The sequence below is a fragment of the Siphateles boraxobius genome, unplaced genomic scaffold (genome assembly GCF_051911475.1).
Source record: "Siphateles boraxobius isolate OS27281-9 unplaced genomic scaffold, OSU_SipBor_1 16, whole genome shotgun sequence".
Taxonomy (NCBI): domain Eukaryota; kingdom Metazoa; phylum Chordata; class Actinopteri; order Cypriniformes; family Leuciscidae; genus Siphateles; species Siphateles boraxobius.
Window position 1 is genome coordinate 12,488,147 of NW_027508766.1, and position 15,691 is coordinate 12,503,837.

Sequence of the window (15,691 nt, forward strand, 5' to 3'; positions counted from 1 at the left end):
TAAAAACCTACTTCAGCATTTACTTTCAGGGTTGCATTAAAATCGATGCTGATGGACCAAATAGAGGAAGACACTAAAACCTGATTTATTGCTGACTAACTCCTTGATCTGTTCTTGCTTTCTTTCAGATGGTACCATGGAATGTTGGACAGAACCATTGCAGAAGAGCGATTGCGTCAGGCTCGGACACCGGGCAGCTACCTCATCAGGGAAAGCGACCGCCGGCCTGGCTCCTTCGTACTGTCCTTTCTCAGCGTGACCAATGTGGTCAATCACTTCAGGTGAGCAGTGCTGACTGAATCATACAGTTTCACTAATGCACACAAACCCCATTACATTTCACTCAATGTTATGTCCCCTCAAGCAGACAGTTGTTGTACAACAGTCTTTGTTAACTATTAAACGTACATTGTCTTCCACTGTATCTACTATTGATAGAACTGATGCCTCAAAATGATTTTCTAAATGATCAGAATTGTAAACAATAATACAGCTCACAAAACCCCTAGACTTGCATGGATGGTGGCACTGAAGCCATATATTGTGTGTCTGGACGATATGGCCAAATTTTATATCACGATATATTTCTTAATTTTCGGTCGATAATAATATATAATTATATATTTCCAATGATATAATTCCGATATAGATATAAACAATATAAAAGCCTCAGAAAAACTGCCAAGAACGCCCATAACAGATGTCTGTTCCTACAATCTTCTGAAAAATGAATTTGCCAAGTCTATGAAATCTGCTGGAGCCTTTCGCTACTGCACCATAACAAACTACATGAAGCAATGAAATAACCCATCATAACAATAATATTCTCTTCTCAATACCTGCTACAAGACTATGAAAGCATATGGGTAGCAATATTCAGTTTGAAATGTAATATGCAAAATGACAATGCATTTCTGTTTTTAAATTTACATTTGCCATTACATTTGGTACACATAATGGGGGAATTTTTTTTCCGATTTAAATCCCATTTCCTGCATTTACATAAATTTAGGGACTATGGTGTTACAAAATCCAGGAAATAATTAAATTGATTATAATGATAAATTCTGCCAAAAATAAAAGTAGGCTACTAAACTATGTATAACAAAAATATGTCTTACTTTTTTCAAGACTTGAGATAATCATTTTATAAAGTCAAAAATGTTCACCATTAATGTTTTGTGTGTAAATAAAACTGAAATATACAGAAATTGAATAAGGTTATCAAATAGTCTGAACTGCATAAATTATAAATTAAATATAGATTAATCCTTATTAAAGCTACACACGTTCTTTAGACAAGATCAGTGAGTAATTTGCTCTGTTCCCCTTTGTTCTTTGGTTAACTTAACTGACAGACAGAATTGGCTGCTGTCCCTTTAAGATCTGTCGCTGATGAGAGGATCTTACGCATTTAATTTTCTCATTTGGCTACTCTTAACTTTCATTTAAGATTTTATTTAACTCATTTAGACTGTTCTTGTGAGGATACAATTGACAAAACGGACATTTTGGCATAAATGAATAAAGAAAGAGAACTGGATTCTGCGCGTCGTGTGTGTGTGTGCGCGCGTCAGGACATTCACAGGGAGCGATACATGCTCATTAGAACTTTCGGTGAGCTATTTTTAGAGTGTGGACGCGACGTTCCTGGCCGCGGACGTGCGCATCGGCACAGTCTATCTCCTGATCCTCGTTTGATGTGTTCCCGCTGCTAGTCGGACTCGGCAGTCACACTCCGGCACATTTTGCAGCACGCTGAAACACCGAAACACCACTGAATTTATACCACTGAATTAGTCTTTCCTCTCTTATCAACTATTTCGTCTGCTTTCTCCTCACTTGTGGAAGCTCGTTCAGTCACATTTGCATTGCGGTCAGGGGCGCTCATTCTGTGGCTGAAACTTGCCGCGTTGGAGATCTGCTGCGCTGAGCAGTGGCTGCGTGTCTGTGGTGTACGTCATCAGGAAAGTAGCCGATTGTGTTCTGCTCTTTCTGACGGTTGCGCGCCTAACGTCAGTCATTGACAAATGCTGCTATGTATATTGAAATATCGAAAATGTGTTTAAAAATCATATCACAGTTATCGAAAAAAAAAATATTGCGATATATATTGATATTGAATTATTGTCCAGCCCTAATTGTGTGTCTAGACCAGAATATTACAGAGACTTAGCGGTGACCTGGACCAGTGAAGCAACTAACCAGAACACCCTAGCTACCACATTATTACAATTACATTTTTATATATATATTTTAAAATGTCATGGCAAAGCTGAATTTTTAACATGCATTTATCTAGTCTTCAGTGTCACATGATCCTTCAGAAATCATTCTAATATGCTGATTTTGTGAAACATTTCTTATTGGTATCAATGTTGAAAACAATTGTGCTGCTTAATATTTATTGGTAAATTTTGATACAAGTTGTCAGGATTCTTTGATGAATTGAAAGAAGTGTTTATTTGAAAAATAAATATTTTGTAACATTATAAATGTATTTACAGTCACTGTTGATCAATTTAATACATCCTTGCTGAATAAGTGTTAATTTCTTTAAAAAAAAAAATATATATATATATATATATATATCTTGATGACCCCAAACTTTGGATTGGTAGTATACATTTAATAATTTGACAATGTCAAATTTATTTCTAGAGCACAATTTAAAACATCTTCAAGTTGACCAAAGTGCTTTACATTGATACATATTTAACTACATAAAAAAGATATTATATTAATCTCTAAAAAATGCATTAAAGCCAAGAAAAACAAATGAGTTCTTAGTTTAGATTAAAAAATTAGAAAGTTTTTGAGCAGTTCTAACACACAGTGGAAGGCTATTATTGCACAGTTTAGGGGCAATAACAGAAAAAAGCCCAATCCCCTCTCAATTTTAGTCTTGCCCTAGGCACGGTCAACAGCCTATGATCAGAAGATCTGAGGCACCCCGATGGGTTGTATATGGACAAAAGGCTTGACAGATAAGTAGGTGCTAGTCCATTCAAAGATTAAAACAAACAAAATAATCTTAAAATCAGTTCTATAACGGACAGGAAGCCAATGAAGGGTCATTCAAACCAGGGTAATGTGATCACACTTGTGTACACACAAAATAAGTCTAGTTGCAACATTTTAAAGTCAAGAAATAGATTGTTGGTTTAAAGAGAATTGAAGTAGGTCCCATTGGAGATAAGAAAAAACACTGCACTGTACAGCTAGCATCAGATGTTCGTCCATTTTGGCTAAGCTTTCAATTTTGTTATGGAAAGGGTGAAGCTGGTTCTTGTCACATGACCTGCGTTTTGTGCTTGTGGTATTCTGAAAAGTTGAGGGTTTTTTTTTCATTAAGAAACAAGCAATAAACGAACAAGTAATAAATCTTATTCTACATGACACATACTTATGGTTTCATTCGTCTACACAACTGCAAGTGCTCTTGTGCTCCTGTTGAATGTATTTGGAATGACTCAGAAGTAAATACTTTATCCCAGTAAATGTCAGTCTAATTAGTCAGGCATTATCATTTTAACGAAGTAAGGCGAAACACTTTCCTTTGTGTGTGTGTTCAGGATCATTGCGATGTGTGGAGATTACTACATCGGTGGACGACGCTTCTCGTCCCTGTCAGATCTCATTGGTTACTACAGCTATGTGTCTTGCCTACTTAAAGGTGAAAAACTGTCGTCTCCAGTGGCACCCCCAGAGGTACGACCAGAACCTCTGACTTTCGAATGATGTTTTTTTTTCACTTATGTGTTGCTGTATCTAAGGTTTTAGATCCAGAAGCAGGATTGCATTTTGTTAATCTTTCAGTGCTGATGATCATAGCAGTAATATGTGCCATTGTCCTTGTGGTGTTGCTATAACCTCTTATTCTCCTTTCAGCCAGTGGAGGACAGGCGAAGAGTGAGGGCCATACTTCCATACACCAAAGTGCCAGAAACTGATGAGATCAGGTATAAAAACCTTCTTAAAAGTAATCCTATCTCATATTTCACAATCCAGTCTGAAGTGTCTAACTGTGTCCTGCCTGTTTGAGGGAATGGAATTTAAACCCATTTCAATGTTTGAAACAAGGGTTGCACGATTAATCATATTTTAATTGCGATCATGATTTCTGCTTCTCATTAATTAAGCATTTCTGCCATATTGGACTAAAAAGAAAACCTGCATTTAGTCCATACATTTAGTACTGGTTCACTTATCATTCACAGTGTCAGTTTTAAGACTGAACCTAAAGATACAAACCAAAAACAACAAAGAAACTGCTTATATCAGGTATATTTTTCAACGGAACTTACACCAAACATCCAAAACAAAACTGGGCTAAATGCGCACGTTGAATTTGCAAACATATCATGGTATTTTTACCAGTTGAAAACTCACAAAGAGCTAATAAAATATGTTGTACATAAACATAGATCTGCTGCAAGGAAACATGGTTCAGAAGCTTGTACTGAACTGTGACGGGCAATGGGGCTCCAATGATGAGGAAAACGTGGCATTCTTGAGCATTCTGTCCTCTTTAGGGTCACATCTTGTGACATTACATCCTGTTTTTGGTTCTCTAAGATGCCTTTGGTCCGTGTTGCGTAACTTGCGTTCATATTTTAGTCAAACCGCAATATAGATTGTTTGGAAGCCCTTGGAACCCCATTTTTAGGGGTCTCAGTCCTCCTGTTTTGTGCGCACCAGGGTTAGAGTGGCACTTATTCAAATAAACCACACTAACAAAGCAATCAAACCAGTTTGTTTTATTTGAACCAAACCTGCCAAGTGTGAACACAACCTTAATGTATTTGACAAATATAATAATTCAAGTAACCAGATGAGGTAAAATCCTGCATATAATTTGCCAGTCTCTTGATTTATGCTTGCGTGAAAGTGCAATAATTCTGATAAAATGTAAAAATAAATTTCTCAAATGAGAAAAATCATGATTAATTCAGTACTTCAGTAATAACACTCCATCCATTTCGCTATCCAACTATTTGAGCCAGTGTAGTTTGAATACAATTCAGACATAGTGTACTGCATCCACCATGTGACCTTCAATGTTCACCTTGTCTCTGTTTCCCACCATTTATGCATAAGATGAATTACCTGTTGCCTTATTATGCAATATTAAAGTGTCCGTCAGGCTTCAGAATGTTGGTTGGATTCTCATTTCACATGCTAAGCAGGCATATTCGGATGCGGGGCAGTTCTTGGAGGCTCTAGTAATGAGCTGCTGATAGAAATCACTTGTTAAATAAGGAAGACATCCAAAATGTGCAGTGCTGGGCTACTCCAGGACCAGGATTGAGATGGTTCACCTGAGCAGTTGGTTTACATAATCTTCCCCTGTGGTGTTCAGTGGCACTTACAAGAAGTTACAAAAAGTAACTTTACAGGAAAGCAATTTAGATTGCAAGAAAAGCTGGAAAATCCTGTATAACAGACTAATTCCCACCCTAAATTTAAGACCCTTTTTAAATAACATTTGGAGCATTTTAAGCCACATGCAGTTTAAAAATATCAAAAAGTATTACTTCCCACAGTGATCCTCCACTAACTTCGTTGTTTGAGAAACAGATGTTTTCTGCCAGTCACATTTATAAGTTACTTTTACATTAAAAATGCTGATTTTCAAAAAGATTATCTGAAAGGATCGAAAGACTTTTTATATCCTTATAATATATATATTTTTAAACATTATTTATTGACAATTATTTTGTCATTTCACTCCATTGTTTATTTTTCTACTTTATTGTGTGTCTCAAGTTTTCTCAAAGGAGACATGTTTATCGTTCACAATGGACTGGAGGATGGGTGGATGTGGGTGACCAATGTTCGGACAGAAGAGCAGGGCCTTATCGTGGATGATCTTGTGGAGGAGGTGGTAAGTGTCCCTGAGCTTTTGTGCTGTAAATACTCCTTACAAAGATTTTAGGGATAATTTGCACATTAAATAATTGATTTATTTGAATATATTCACAGGGTAGAGAAGAGGATCCGCATGAGGGAAAAATGTAAGTACATATAGTGTAAAACAATAAATCTGTTGCACTTTTAAAAGCCCTCCAAACATGGGCACTATTAAAACAACTACTATGATATAATGAAATATTTTATATTATTATTCTTTATTTCTTTTTTCTTGATACATGGTTACTTTTGAATGGCTGTCAATGGAGAAACGTGATTTTTGCGCTCATAATGGTGCATTTACGATGTTTACCAGCGAAGGTTAATATAATCCTATCCAAATTGACCAGACTAAATTGCTCTGAATCATGAAGCGATTAATTTCTCTGCTGCCATCTTTGTTTAGCTTCACATGTGTATCTCTTCTGCACAGTTTGTTTTAGTTAGTTCAGTGTGCCATGGCAGAAGAAACATCTGTCAGATTTAGAGAGCAATGCTACACTCCCGACTCCGAGTATGAAAGAGAGGGTTTGAGCCTGAGGCTGTGGATCTGATCAGAGTTGATCCCTTGTGCTGTGACCGTGTTAGACTGCTCTGATTCAGACCTGACTCACAGGGCCTGGGGTGCTGCCCTCTCTGCCCTGCTTACTTGTGTCTCATTTCCTGTTTCCTCTTGTTTTTCCTTTTCTATCTTCATAGCTGGTACCACAGGAAGATCAGCAAACAAGAGGCGTACAACCTGCTAATGACAGGTACATGAGCGTGACATCAAATGCTGGCTATTGCATGTTTGTGTAATGAGCATATTATTATTTAAAAAAAAAAAAAACCTGACAGGTGATTTCAGGTAATGTGCTCAATGCATTTCACTAGCATATGCGTATTCAAGGAATAGTTCCTTCCAAAATAAACATTTCGAATTATTTTCCAATATTCGTTTTTTCTTTCTTTCACTTTTCAGTGTCAGTTAAAATTGGATATGTAATTGTTCATGCTTGTGTCCCTTATATTTACATTTACATTACCTTTGGATCATCGAATATCCACTTAAAGTTAACTGTTAAAACCTATTAACTGTCATCCACCATTCAAACATAGACATGAAAATACACTATACACTTAAAGGTTGTAATTCATAAATGTTTTGGAATACAGACATAACATTAGTTTAAAAAAAAAAAAAAGAAGACACACAACAGATTACAGCACTCCAGAAAGCTAAAGATGTTTAAGTTCACTGTAAAGAAAATATATTTTATTTTTTTATTTTTTTTATTTTACAAAAAATATCTTACAAAATTATTTGGACTAAAAAATTGCTAGAGATTTTGTTCAGGGATTGTACCAATGTTTTTATGCATTCTCCTCTCACAAATTAATGCATTTCTCTCTCCATATCACTTCTATCACAAAACAGTTGCCACATATTGAACCTTGAGTCTCAGAACTTTCCAACGATATGTGTTTTGATACCTGCTTTATGATGATTACTGATTACAGTGAATATCAAGTTATTAAGTGAATATCAAATTTTCATACTGAATGGTCAGTTATACATTTAGTCTTTTATCTCTTATTGGCCTATCAGTTTGTTTACTGATAGATTTGTTGGAGGAACAGACTAAATGGTGACATAACTTCCACCTTTGGGCCAACTATTCCTTTAAATCATGAAATTGTGCATGTGTTTAGCACTTTTGATTTATGAACGCATTAAATGCATCATAAAAAGGCATATGCATCATTTGTCATATTTGGCCGGACTCACATGCATTAGCATAGATTACAAACTTTTAATATTTGCAAACCTAAAAGGGGCAAATGAATCAAAGATTACTTATTATGTTAGAGTAGAACAAAAGCTGTTATTATTTCATATATGCGATTTAAAGGGTTAGTTCACCCAAAAATTCTGTCATTAATTACTCAGCCTCATGTCGTTCCAAACCTGTAAGACCTTCGTTCATCTTGGGAACACAAATGAAGATATTTTTGATGAAATCTGAGAGCTTTCTGTCCCTCCATTGACGGCAACGTCATTGCAACTTTCAAGGCCCAGAAAGGTATTAAAAACATCGTTAAAATAGTCCATGTGACTACAGTGGTTCAACCTTAATGTTATGAAGCGAAGTGAATACTTTTTGTGTTCAAAAAAACCCCAAATAACGACATTATTCAACAATCTCTTCTCTTCCACCTCATTCTCCTGTGCTGTAGATGTAGTGTAAACAGTGCAGCGCTTCTGGGTTCTCTGTCAGAACAAGGTTTTACTACCTTTCTGGGCCTTGAAATTTGCAATGTTTGCAATTGCTCAGTCAATGTCAATTTGCAATTGACGTTGCTGTCAATGGAGTGACAGAAAGCTCTCAGATTTCATCAAAAATATCTTCATTTGTGTTCTGAAGATGAACGAAGGTCTTACGGGTTTGGAACGACATGGAGGGGGGGGGAGTAATTAATGACAGACTTTTCATTTTTGGGTGAACTAACCCTTTAAATCTACTCAAAATCACTTCTGACTCTGCTGTCCAGTTGGCCAGGTCTGCAGCTTTCTGGTCAGGCCGTCAGACAACACACCAGGCGACTACTCCCTCTTCTTTCGTACCAATGAAAACATCCAAAGGTTCAAGATTAGCCCCACTCCCAACAACCAGTACATGATGGGAGGGCGGTACTATAACAGGTAGGACTGCAGGCAAAGGCTTTAAAGTGACTTGACACTGCTTGTGTTGCATCTGGCTGTAAATGGCCCCTCGTAACTTATATCCTGCTTTGAAGCACCTTCCCGTTTATCAGGATGGCATTAATAACCTTGTCTGCTATGCAGTTTTAAGCATTGTTTGCATTAACAATAATATATATATATATATATATATATATATATATATATATATATATATATATATATTATGTTGTTATATATATACACACACACACACACACACACACACACACACTGCAGTTCAAAAGTTTGGGATCGGTAAGATTTTTTTTTTTTAAAGAAGTCTCTTATGCTCAACAAGGCTGCATTTATTTGATAAAAACACAAAAAATACAGTAATATTGTTAAATATTATGACAATTTAAAATAACTGTTTTCTATTTGAATATATTTTAAATCGTAATTTATTCCTTTGATGCAAAGCTGAGTTTTCAGCTTCATTGCTCCAGTCTTCTGTGCCACATGATCCTTCAGAAGCAAATCAGCGTATTAGAATGATTTCTGAAGGATCATGCGACATTGAAGACTGGAGTAATGATGCTGAAAATTCAGTTTTGCATCACGAATAAATTAAATTTGAAAATATGTTAAAATAGAAAACAGTTATTTTAAAATGTAGTAATATTTCACAATATTACTGTTTTTTTGGTTGTATTTTTAATCATACAAATGCAGCCTTGGTTATTACCAATAAAATTAATGATTTGGTTGCAAGATGGTTCCACATTTAGTACTATTACAATTCTAATACAAACTAACACCTCACTTAAGCGTTTGATTATTACATACAAAGTTGAATAATTTGTGCATACACATAATAAAATATTAATTTACCGGCAACATTAATTTCTGTTAACACTATAAACTAAAGAGATTTCATTCATATGCTCCAAAATTCAGGTTTTTGCTGCCTGTCTGAAAGCATTTTATATATTAAACCCTGTCCCATATATTGTGCCTCAAAGCTGATTTAATTAAAATGTAATACTTTTTTAATTTTGCATATTGTAATGAAAATCACACAGCTTTACATCCAGCTGGTCTCTAATTGAATAATGCTCTTCCTGGCAGTGTTGACGATATTATCGAACGTTACCGAAAAGAGCAGATCGTAGAGGGCTACACTCTGAAAGATCCTGTCTCAGTCCAGGTAAATGAAAGGTCATTCCAAAAAGCTCAGATATCGCTGAAGATAATCTCAATAACAAGCATAATACTGTGTCTATTTTGCCGTTTAGCAAAAAGAACAAGTCCTCTCAGACGTGGTCGACGGCAGAGAAATCTATAACACTATTCGACGGAAAACAAAAGATGCTTTCTACAAAAACATTGTCAAGAAAGGATATCTTCTCTTCAACAAAGGTACCACAGGCTACTTTTGTATGCAGCCAACTGCATCCATTGACTTTTTACTGATTATCAACATATAAGTCTGTTTTCACACAGTACATTTGTATTCAGTGCTCAGTCTTTCTCAGTGGGTTGAACACGAGAGGATGTGGGTATTTTGTAGCACATAAGCCTCATCTGAGTGTGTCTTTGTCAAACCTTGACAGTCTTTGATCACCTGAGAAACGCTCAGCAAGGCTCTTCACAGACTGCTCAGGATGAGCTATGCAGAACAAAAAGCTTAGCGTTTACCTGAACACATAGAGCTGTCCAGTTCAATGACAGTGGCTTTGCTTAATAAGAGATTTGGCGCTCTGTGTGGTTTTCTCACTGATCAAACGGTATGAATCCGAATTAGTTCTGGCACCTTGTCTGGTTAGTATTCAACTGTTGTTTGCATGTAATATTCAGGTGATTTAATGTGTACTGAAATCATTTTAACTCAGATCCTGGTTGTGTTATACAGGCTCAAATTAAATTGTTACTCTTGAAGACATAAATGAGTTTAATGCATTTGCTCAGGCATTGCAGTAAACATACAGTCTATGTACCTCAGTGTTCTGCATTTTAAAATGAATTTCACTCAGTTCTGATTAGGGCTGAGTTAACTTTATATCAATATTTATTTTGATGAACCAATATCAATGATTAAATCTCAAGACCATTCTTTTAGTCTATACTGTTTTCTATTCTGTTTTATGTTGATGCGTAAACAAAAAAAATTTAATTTGTAGTCCTCCTGCCATCCAATATAAAAATATTATGCTTTTTTGGCGCTCTTTAATGTGACGTGACTAAATGAAGTTTAGGAGGTAAGTTCAGGAAGAGCATGTTCATCTAATCCAGTCAGATAAGCAACGCCTTAGCTTACAATCTCCCAATGTCATCACTCAAGCATCCCTCCTTCTCCATTTTAAGCCTATATTTATCTTTCTATATATTTCTCAAAGCGGGAAGAATCTAAATGCTCAATCTCAATTTAAGTGTAAACTTAATAATGGACAGCAAGCCAAATCTGTTTACTATGCCATTATGATTACATGATCACCAAGCGAACTTAGTGAAAGTGCTTCAGAGTGCATGTGAACTGATCATCTCTTCCTCTTTACAACTAGTTATAGCATGAAATAAACATGAATGAACAAAAGATACAGTACAACTTACTGAAATGTATCATGTTTCATGTAATCGCTCAATCAATGTTTCAACGTAAAATCACGTAACATTGTATTTACCTCAGGAAATCCATTCAAAGCTTGTAGCTCAGTAGTCAACTAGAAAGAAAATAACTTAAATAATAGAAAGCAGCATATTGCTAAATACGTCTTCATTATTTCATGTATGCTTGAATAAATCTGTTGTAAAATCATAATTATACCATTAAAGAGTTAATGCAGTTTAAATGTTTGTATACAACTTTTGATTGTTGATTTTTGTCTAAAAATGATAGGGTTTCTGTAGAATTTACAACTTCAGTTAAAGGAGACCTACAGTACATGTACTGTAACTGATATAAATATCCAAATGAATAGATATCAAAATCAGAATTGAATCAAGAGCTTGTGAATCGAATCATGAAACCTGTGTCAATACCCCATTCCTAATTCTGATGCATTTTCTTGTTGGTATTCAGCTGGTTGGATGTGTACTGAAACCTTTTATTATACAGTCTCCCTGTGCAAAAATGTATGCTTGTCTCTTAAAAATGTATGACATCAATAAATCAGCTGTTTTCCCATAGTTTGGTTCCCTTGATCTGACATTTTTATACCATTCAAGAAGGTAATGTAATTCTAAAGCATCTTGCTCACCTTTTCACTTGTATTTCCACAGGTAAGGGCAAGCGCTGGAAGCACTTGTACTTCATCCTGGAGGGCAACGACGCTCAGCTCATTTATTTTGAAAGTGAGAAGCGAGCCACCAAACCCAAAGGACTAATCGATCTGAGTGTGTGCTCTGTGTACGGGGTCCATGACAGTCTGTTTGGCAGGTATGTGATTGTAATGCAACTCAAGCCACCGGTGTCCTTAACTCTGATCATTATTCACTTGCAGATGACTCTTGGTTTGATATGTTTTATGTAATTCAATTCAATTTGGTGCCAGTGTGCCATTTGCAGATGGATGTTACATGTTTTCTGTCGATGTCATTATTTTGTTCAGGCCAAACTGTTTCCAGATTGTGATTCAGCACTTTAGCGAGGAGCAGTACATTTTCTACTTTGCTGGAGAGACACCTGAGCAGGCACAGGTACATATCACTTCTACATATATACTACTATTAAAAAGTTTGGGGTTGGGAAGTATTTAATCTAAATGTCTCTTGTGCTTTACTAAGGCTGCATTTAGTTGATCAAAACTACAATGAAAACAGTTTGAGACAGATAAAGTGTTTTTTAATGTACATGTATCTTGTGCTCACTAAGGCTACATTTATTTGATCAAAACTACAATAAAAATAGTTTATCAAAAACTTTGAAGTTTGAATAAGTATAAAAAGCTTTGGTTTTCAAAGGTTTTCAGTTTGAAATAGTTTTAAAGCTTTAAGTTTGATGGTTTGGAAAGCAATAGTCTATCAAAAGATAGATCAATGTTAATTTGTCAATGTTAAAAACTTAATATTTTTGTGGAAACCGTGATATTTTTTCTTTTCATGAGTCTTTGATGAATAGAAAGTTCAGAAGAACAGGGTTCATTTGAAATAAATGTTGTTGTTTATTGGTAACAAAGTAAAAGTCTTTACAGTCACTTTTGATCAATTGAATACATCCTTGCTTGATAATCTTATTGCATCTTCTTATAATTAAATATATTAAAAACATTCTCCCTGTCCACATAAAATGAATCTATAACCAAAATGTTATGTCCTGCATTCACAGGACTGGCTGAAATGCCTACAGACGTTCTGCAATAATCTTAGGAAACCTTTACAGACCACATTCAACAAGCGTTTGCGTCAGGTAAGAGAGAGCAGTCATTGTGTGTGAAATCTCACTGTTTTCATGAAACAGTGGCTGTCCTTCCCTTAATCATGAGGTCAGGTGTTCAGATGGCTCTGAATGTACTGTCAGAAGGGGCCACAGCTGAACCGTCTGGATGCCGGTGAGCAAGGGGATGCAAACCCCTTCTAGAGCACCTGATCCCAGTCAAGCCATTTGGACTAAATCTAAAAAGAACATCGTCATCTTCATTACCACAGGCATATTTTTGGACAAAGTCTGACATCTCATCACTTATTCATTACAGAGCATGGAAAAATCTAACGTTTGCGTGTCATTCTCTCACCTTAGGTTAGCAGTTTAGTCCTGTATGTGGAGGAAGCCCACAAACTTCCCATCAAACACTTCACCAACCCCTACTGCAACATCTCTCTGAACAGTGTGCAGGTGGCGAGGACTCACCCTAGAGAGGGACAGAACCCTGTGTTCACTGAAGAGTTCATCTTTGAGTGAGTTCATTGTGACTCTCGACTCATTTAGAGGTTTTAAAAGTGTTGCTCGATTAAGATTCTGATTTCTATTCCCTTCTTGCAGTGACCTGTCAAGCGACATCAACAGATTCGAAATAAGCTTAAGCAACAAAACCAAGAAGAGCAAAGAAAGTGACATATGTGAGTATAATTATCTGTTCTTTACCATACAATTATAGTGAGGATTTATTTTTGATAATACCTCACAATTGGTCCAATATTAACACTCAAGTGTTAAGTATCAAGCGAGTATCAAGCATTGAGCAAGTATCAAGTGTGGATAAAAATATGATTGGTTAGACAAATGAACTGAGCTGAGTGATTGTAGTAAGTGCCTGAACTAAGACTGATTGTCTGACTGTAGCAAATAGAAAAGGCTACAGTGTCTATATGTAGAATGAGGCAGTCTTGGTGTTAAGCACTCAAAAATAAAATGTACTTCTTAATCATATTTAAAATTAGGCAGCAAGACGTTTATGGACCATGAGCTGTCAAAGGAATATTCCGGAAGCTCTGTCGACAGCATTTGTGGCATAATGTCAGTTACCACAGAAAACTCTTTTATATCTTGCTGTTACAGTAATGCACTTACAATGTTGAGGGTTTAAAAGCACAAATCTAAAAACTTATATTTTTGTTAAAGCACTAATAATTAAATTTAAGTGTATTATTTAAGCTGTATAGTTAGATAAACATTTTGTTGTGTGTTATTGACGTCATTCCTGTTAGTGGACTTTCTGGTATCATTATATATACAGTACATTACCGTTCAAAAGTTTGGAGTCTCTTATGCTCACAAAGGCTGCATTTATTTTGATCAAAAATACAGTAAAAACAGTAATATTGTAAAATTTTATTACAATATAAAATATCTGTTTTCAATTTTAAATATTTAAAAATGTAATTTATTCCTAAAGATGTATTTTCAGCATCATTACTTCAGTCTTCTGTGTCACATGATCCTTCAGAAATCATTCTAATATGCTGATTTGGTGCTCAAGAAACATTTATTATTTTTAATGTTGAAAACAGCTGTGCTAATATTTTTGTGAAAACTGTTGTTTTTTTGTGTGATTATTTGAAGTTCAAAGGAAACCTATTTATTTGAAATTGAAATCTGAAATAGATATGCATCCTTGCTGAATAGAAATAATAATTTCTTTAAAAAAAACGGTTGTGTATTGCATCTAATTTTGATGTTTATTGTCTGGTGCTGTGCATATTAATTGTAACCTTGATTTATGATATTTGTTTTCTATTTGTATTATCTGTGGTAATTGTCGTCATGTCACAGGTGCTCCATACAAAGAGCTTAGTTTTTTCCTGAACCTGCAACATGCCTTTAATCCCTCCGTTCTTTTTTCCTTGCACAAGTGCGCCCTCTGCTGGCACTTTGTAGAGCAAAGCATGACTACTGCTCTTCTCTAATTTGTTTCTCTTCTGTATGTTTTCAGTGTTCATGCGTTGCCAGCTGAGCAAGCTGCAGAGGGGCCAGATGATCGATGAGTGGTTTCCTCTGAGCTCCTATGTGCCGCTGAAGGGAATTGAACCAGGCTCACTCCGCGTAAGAGTGCGATTCTCCATGGAGAAGATCATGCCTGAGGAAGAGTACAGTGAATTCAAAGAAGTGAGTGTGCACTTGGTCATTTTTTACACACAGATGGGGGTGTGGCCTTGTAGTTAACCATACAGGGGTGTGTTTCTGTAAAATGATGCAACTCGCTGCTTCCCGAAACCATATTGTCGCAGTGTTCGTTCAACCACGTTGGTTAATGATGTAACGCACGTAGTGGTAATAAGTAATAACTTATTTTAATTAATCTGTTTGTCATCAAATTAATGCTAGATGTTTTGCTATAAATTATGGACATTGCATCTGAGGACTATTTCTCATAAATGTTCATATTCCAAATAAAAGATACAGATTGTACTGAATGTCAGCTTGCTTATTTTGCTCAAGATAGGAATTTATTAAGTCAACATGTCATGAAAACAATAAACTATGCTTTTTAACCACAGGTCGAGAGCTGCGTTCGGACCACACAACTTTGCGATGCTGTTTGCAAATGTTCGTTAGAACTAGGATTTCGGGAAACCCCGACTCATTGAACTATGTTGATAACAACAGAACTTGCGAGCATATAGTTTGCTAACGATGCTTTCGGGAAACGCACCCCATGCTGGTAACAAAAAGAATTA

At 35.8% G+C, this 15,691-nt stretch overlaps 1 protein-coding gene across 1 annotated transcript in view; it reads left to right on the top strand.

Moving 5' to 3' along the window:
• The window catches only part of rasa1a (RAS p21 protein activator (GTPase activating protein) 1a), a 57,270-nt gene that overhangs the window by 21,033 nt on the left and 20,546 nt on the right, over positions 1-15,691 (top strand). The window contains exons 2-16 of the mRNA XM_077231598.1: positions 129-281; positions 3,576-3,711; positions 3,892-3,962; positions 5,770-5,887; positions 5,986-6,017; positions 6,613-6,665; positions 8,446-8,596; positions 9,707-9,785; positions 9,874-9,997; positions 11,858-12,014; positions 12,187-12,274; positions 12,903-12,983; positions 13,314-13,471; positions 13,557-13,633; positions 14,947-15,119. Of these exons, the coding sequence (XP_077087713.1) occupies positions 129-281; positions 3,576-3,711; positions 3,892-3,962; positions 5,770-5,887; positions 5,986-6,017; positions 6,613-6,665; positions 8,446-8,596; positions 9,707-9,785; positions 9,874-9,997; positions 11,858-12,014; positions 12,187-12,274; positions 12,903-12,983; positions 13,314-13,471; positions 13,557-13,633; positions 14,947-15,119 (1,651 nt within the window). The remainder of the gene's footprint in view (positions 1-128; positions 282-3,575; positions 3,712-3,891; positions 3,963-5,769; positions 5,888-5,985; positions 6,018-6,612; positions 6,666-8,445; positions 8,597-9,706; positions 9,786-9,873; positions 9,998-11,857; positions 12,015-12,186; positions 12,275-12,902; positions 12,984-13,313; positions 13,472-13,556; positions 13,634-14,946; positions 15,120-15,691) is intronic.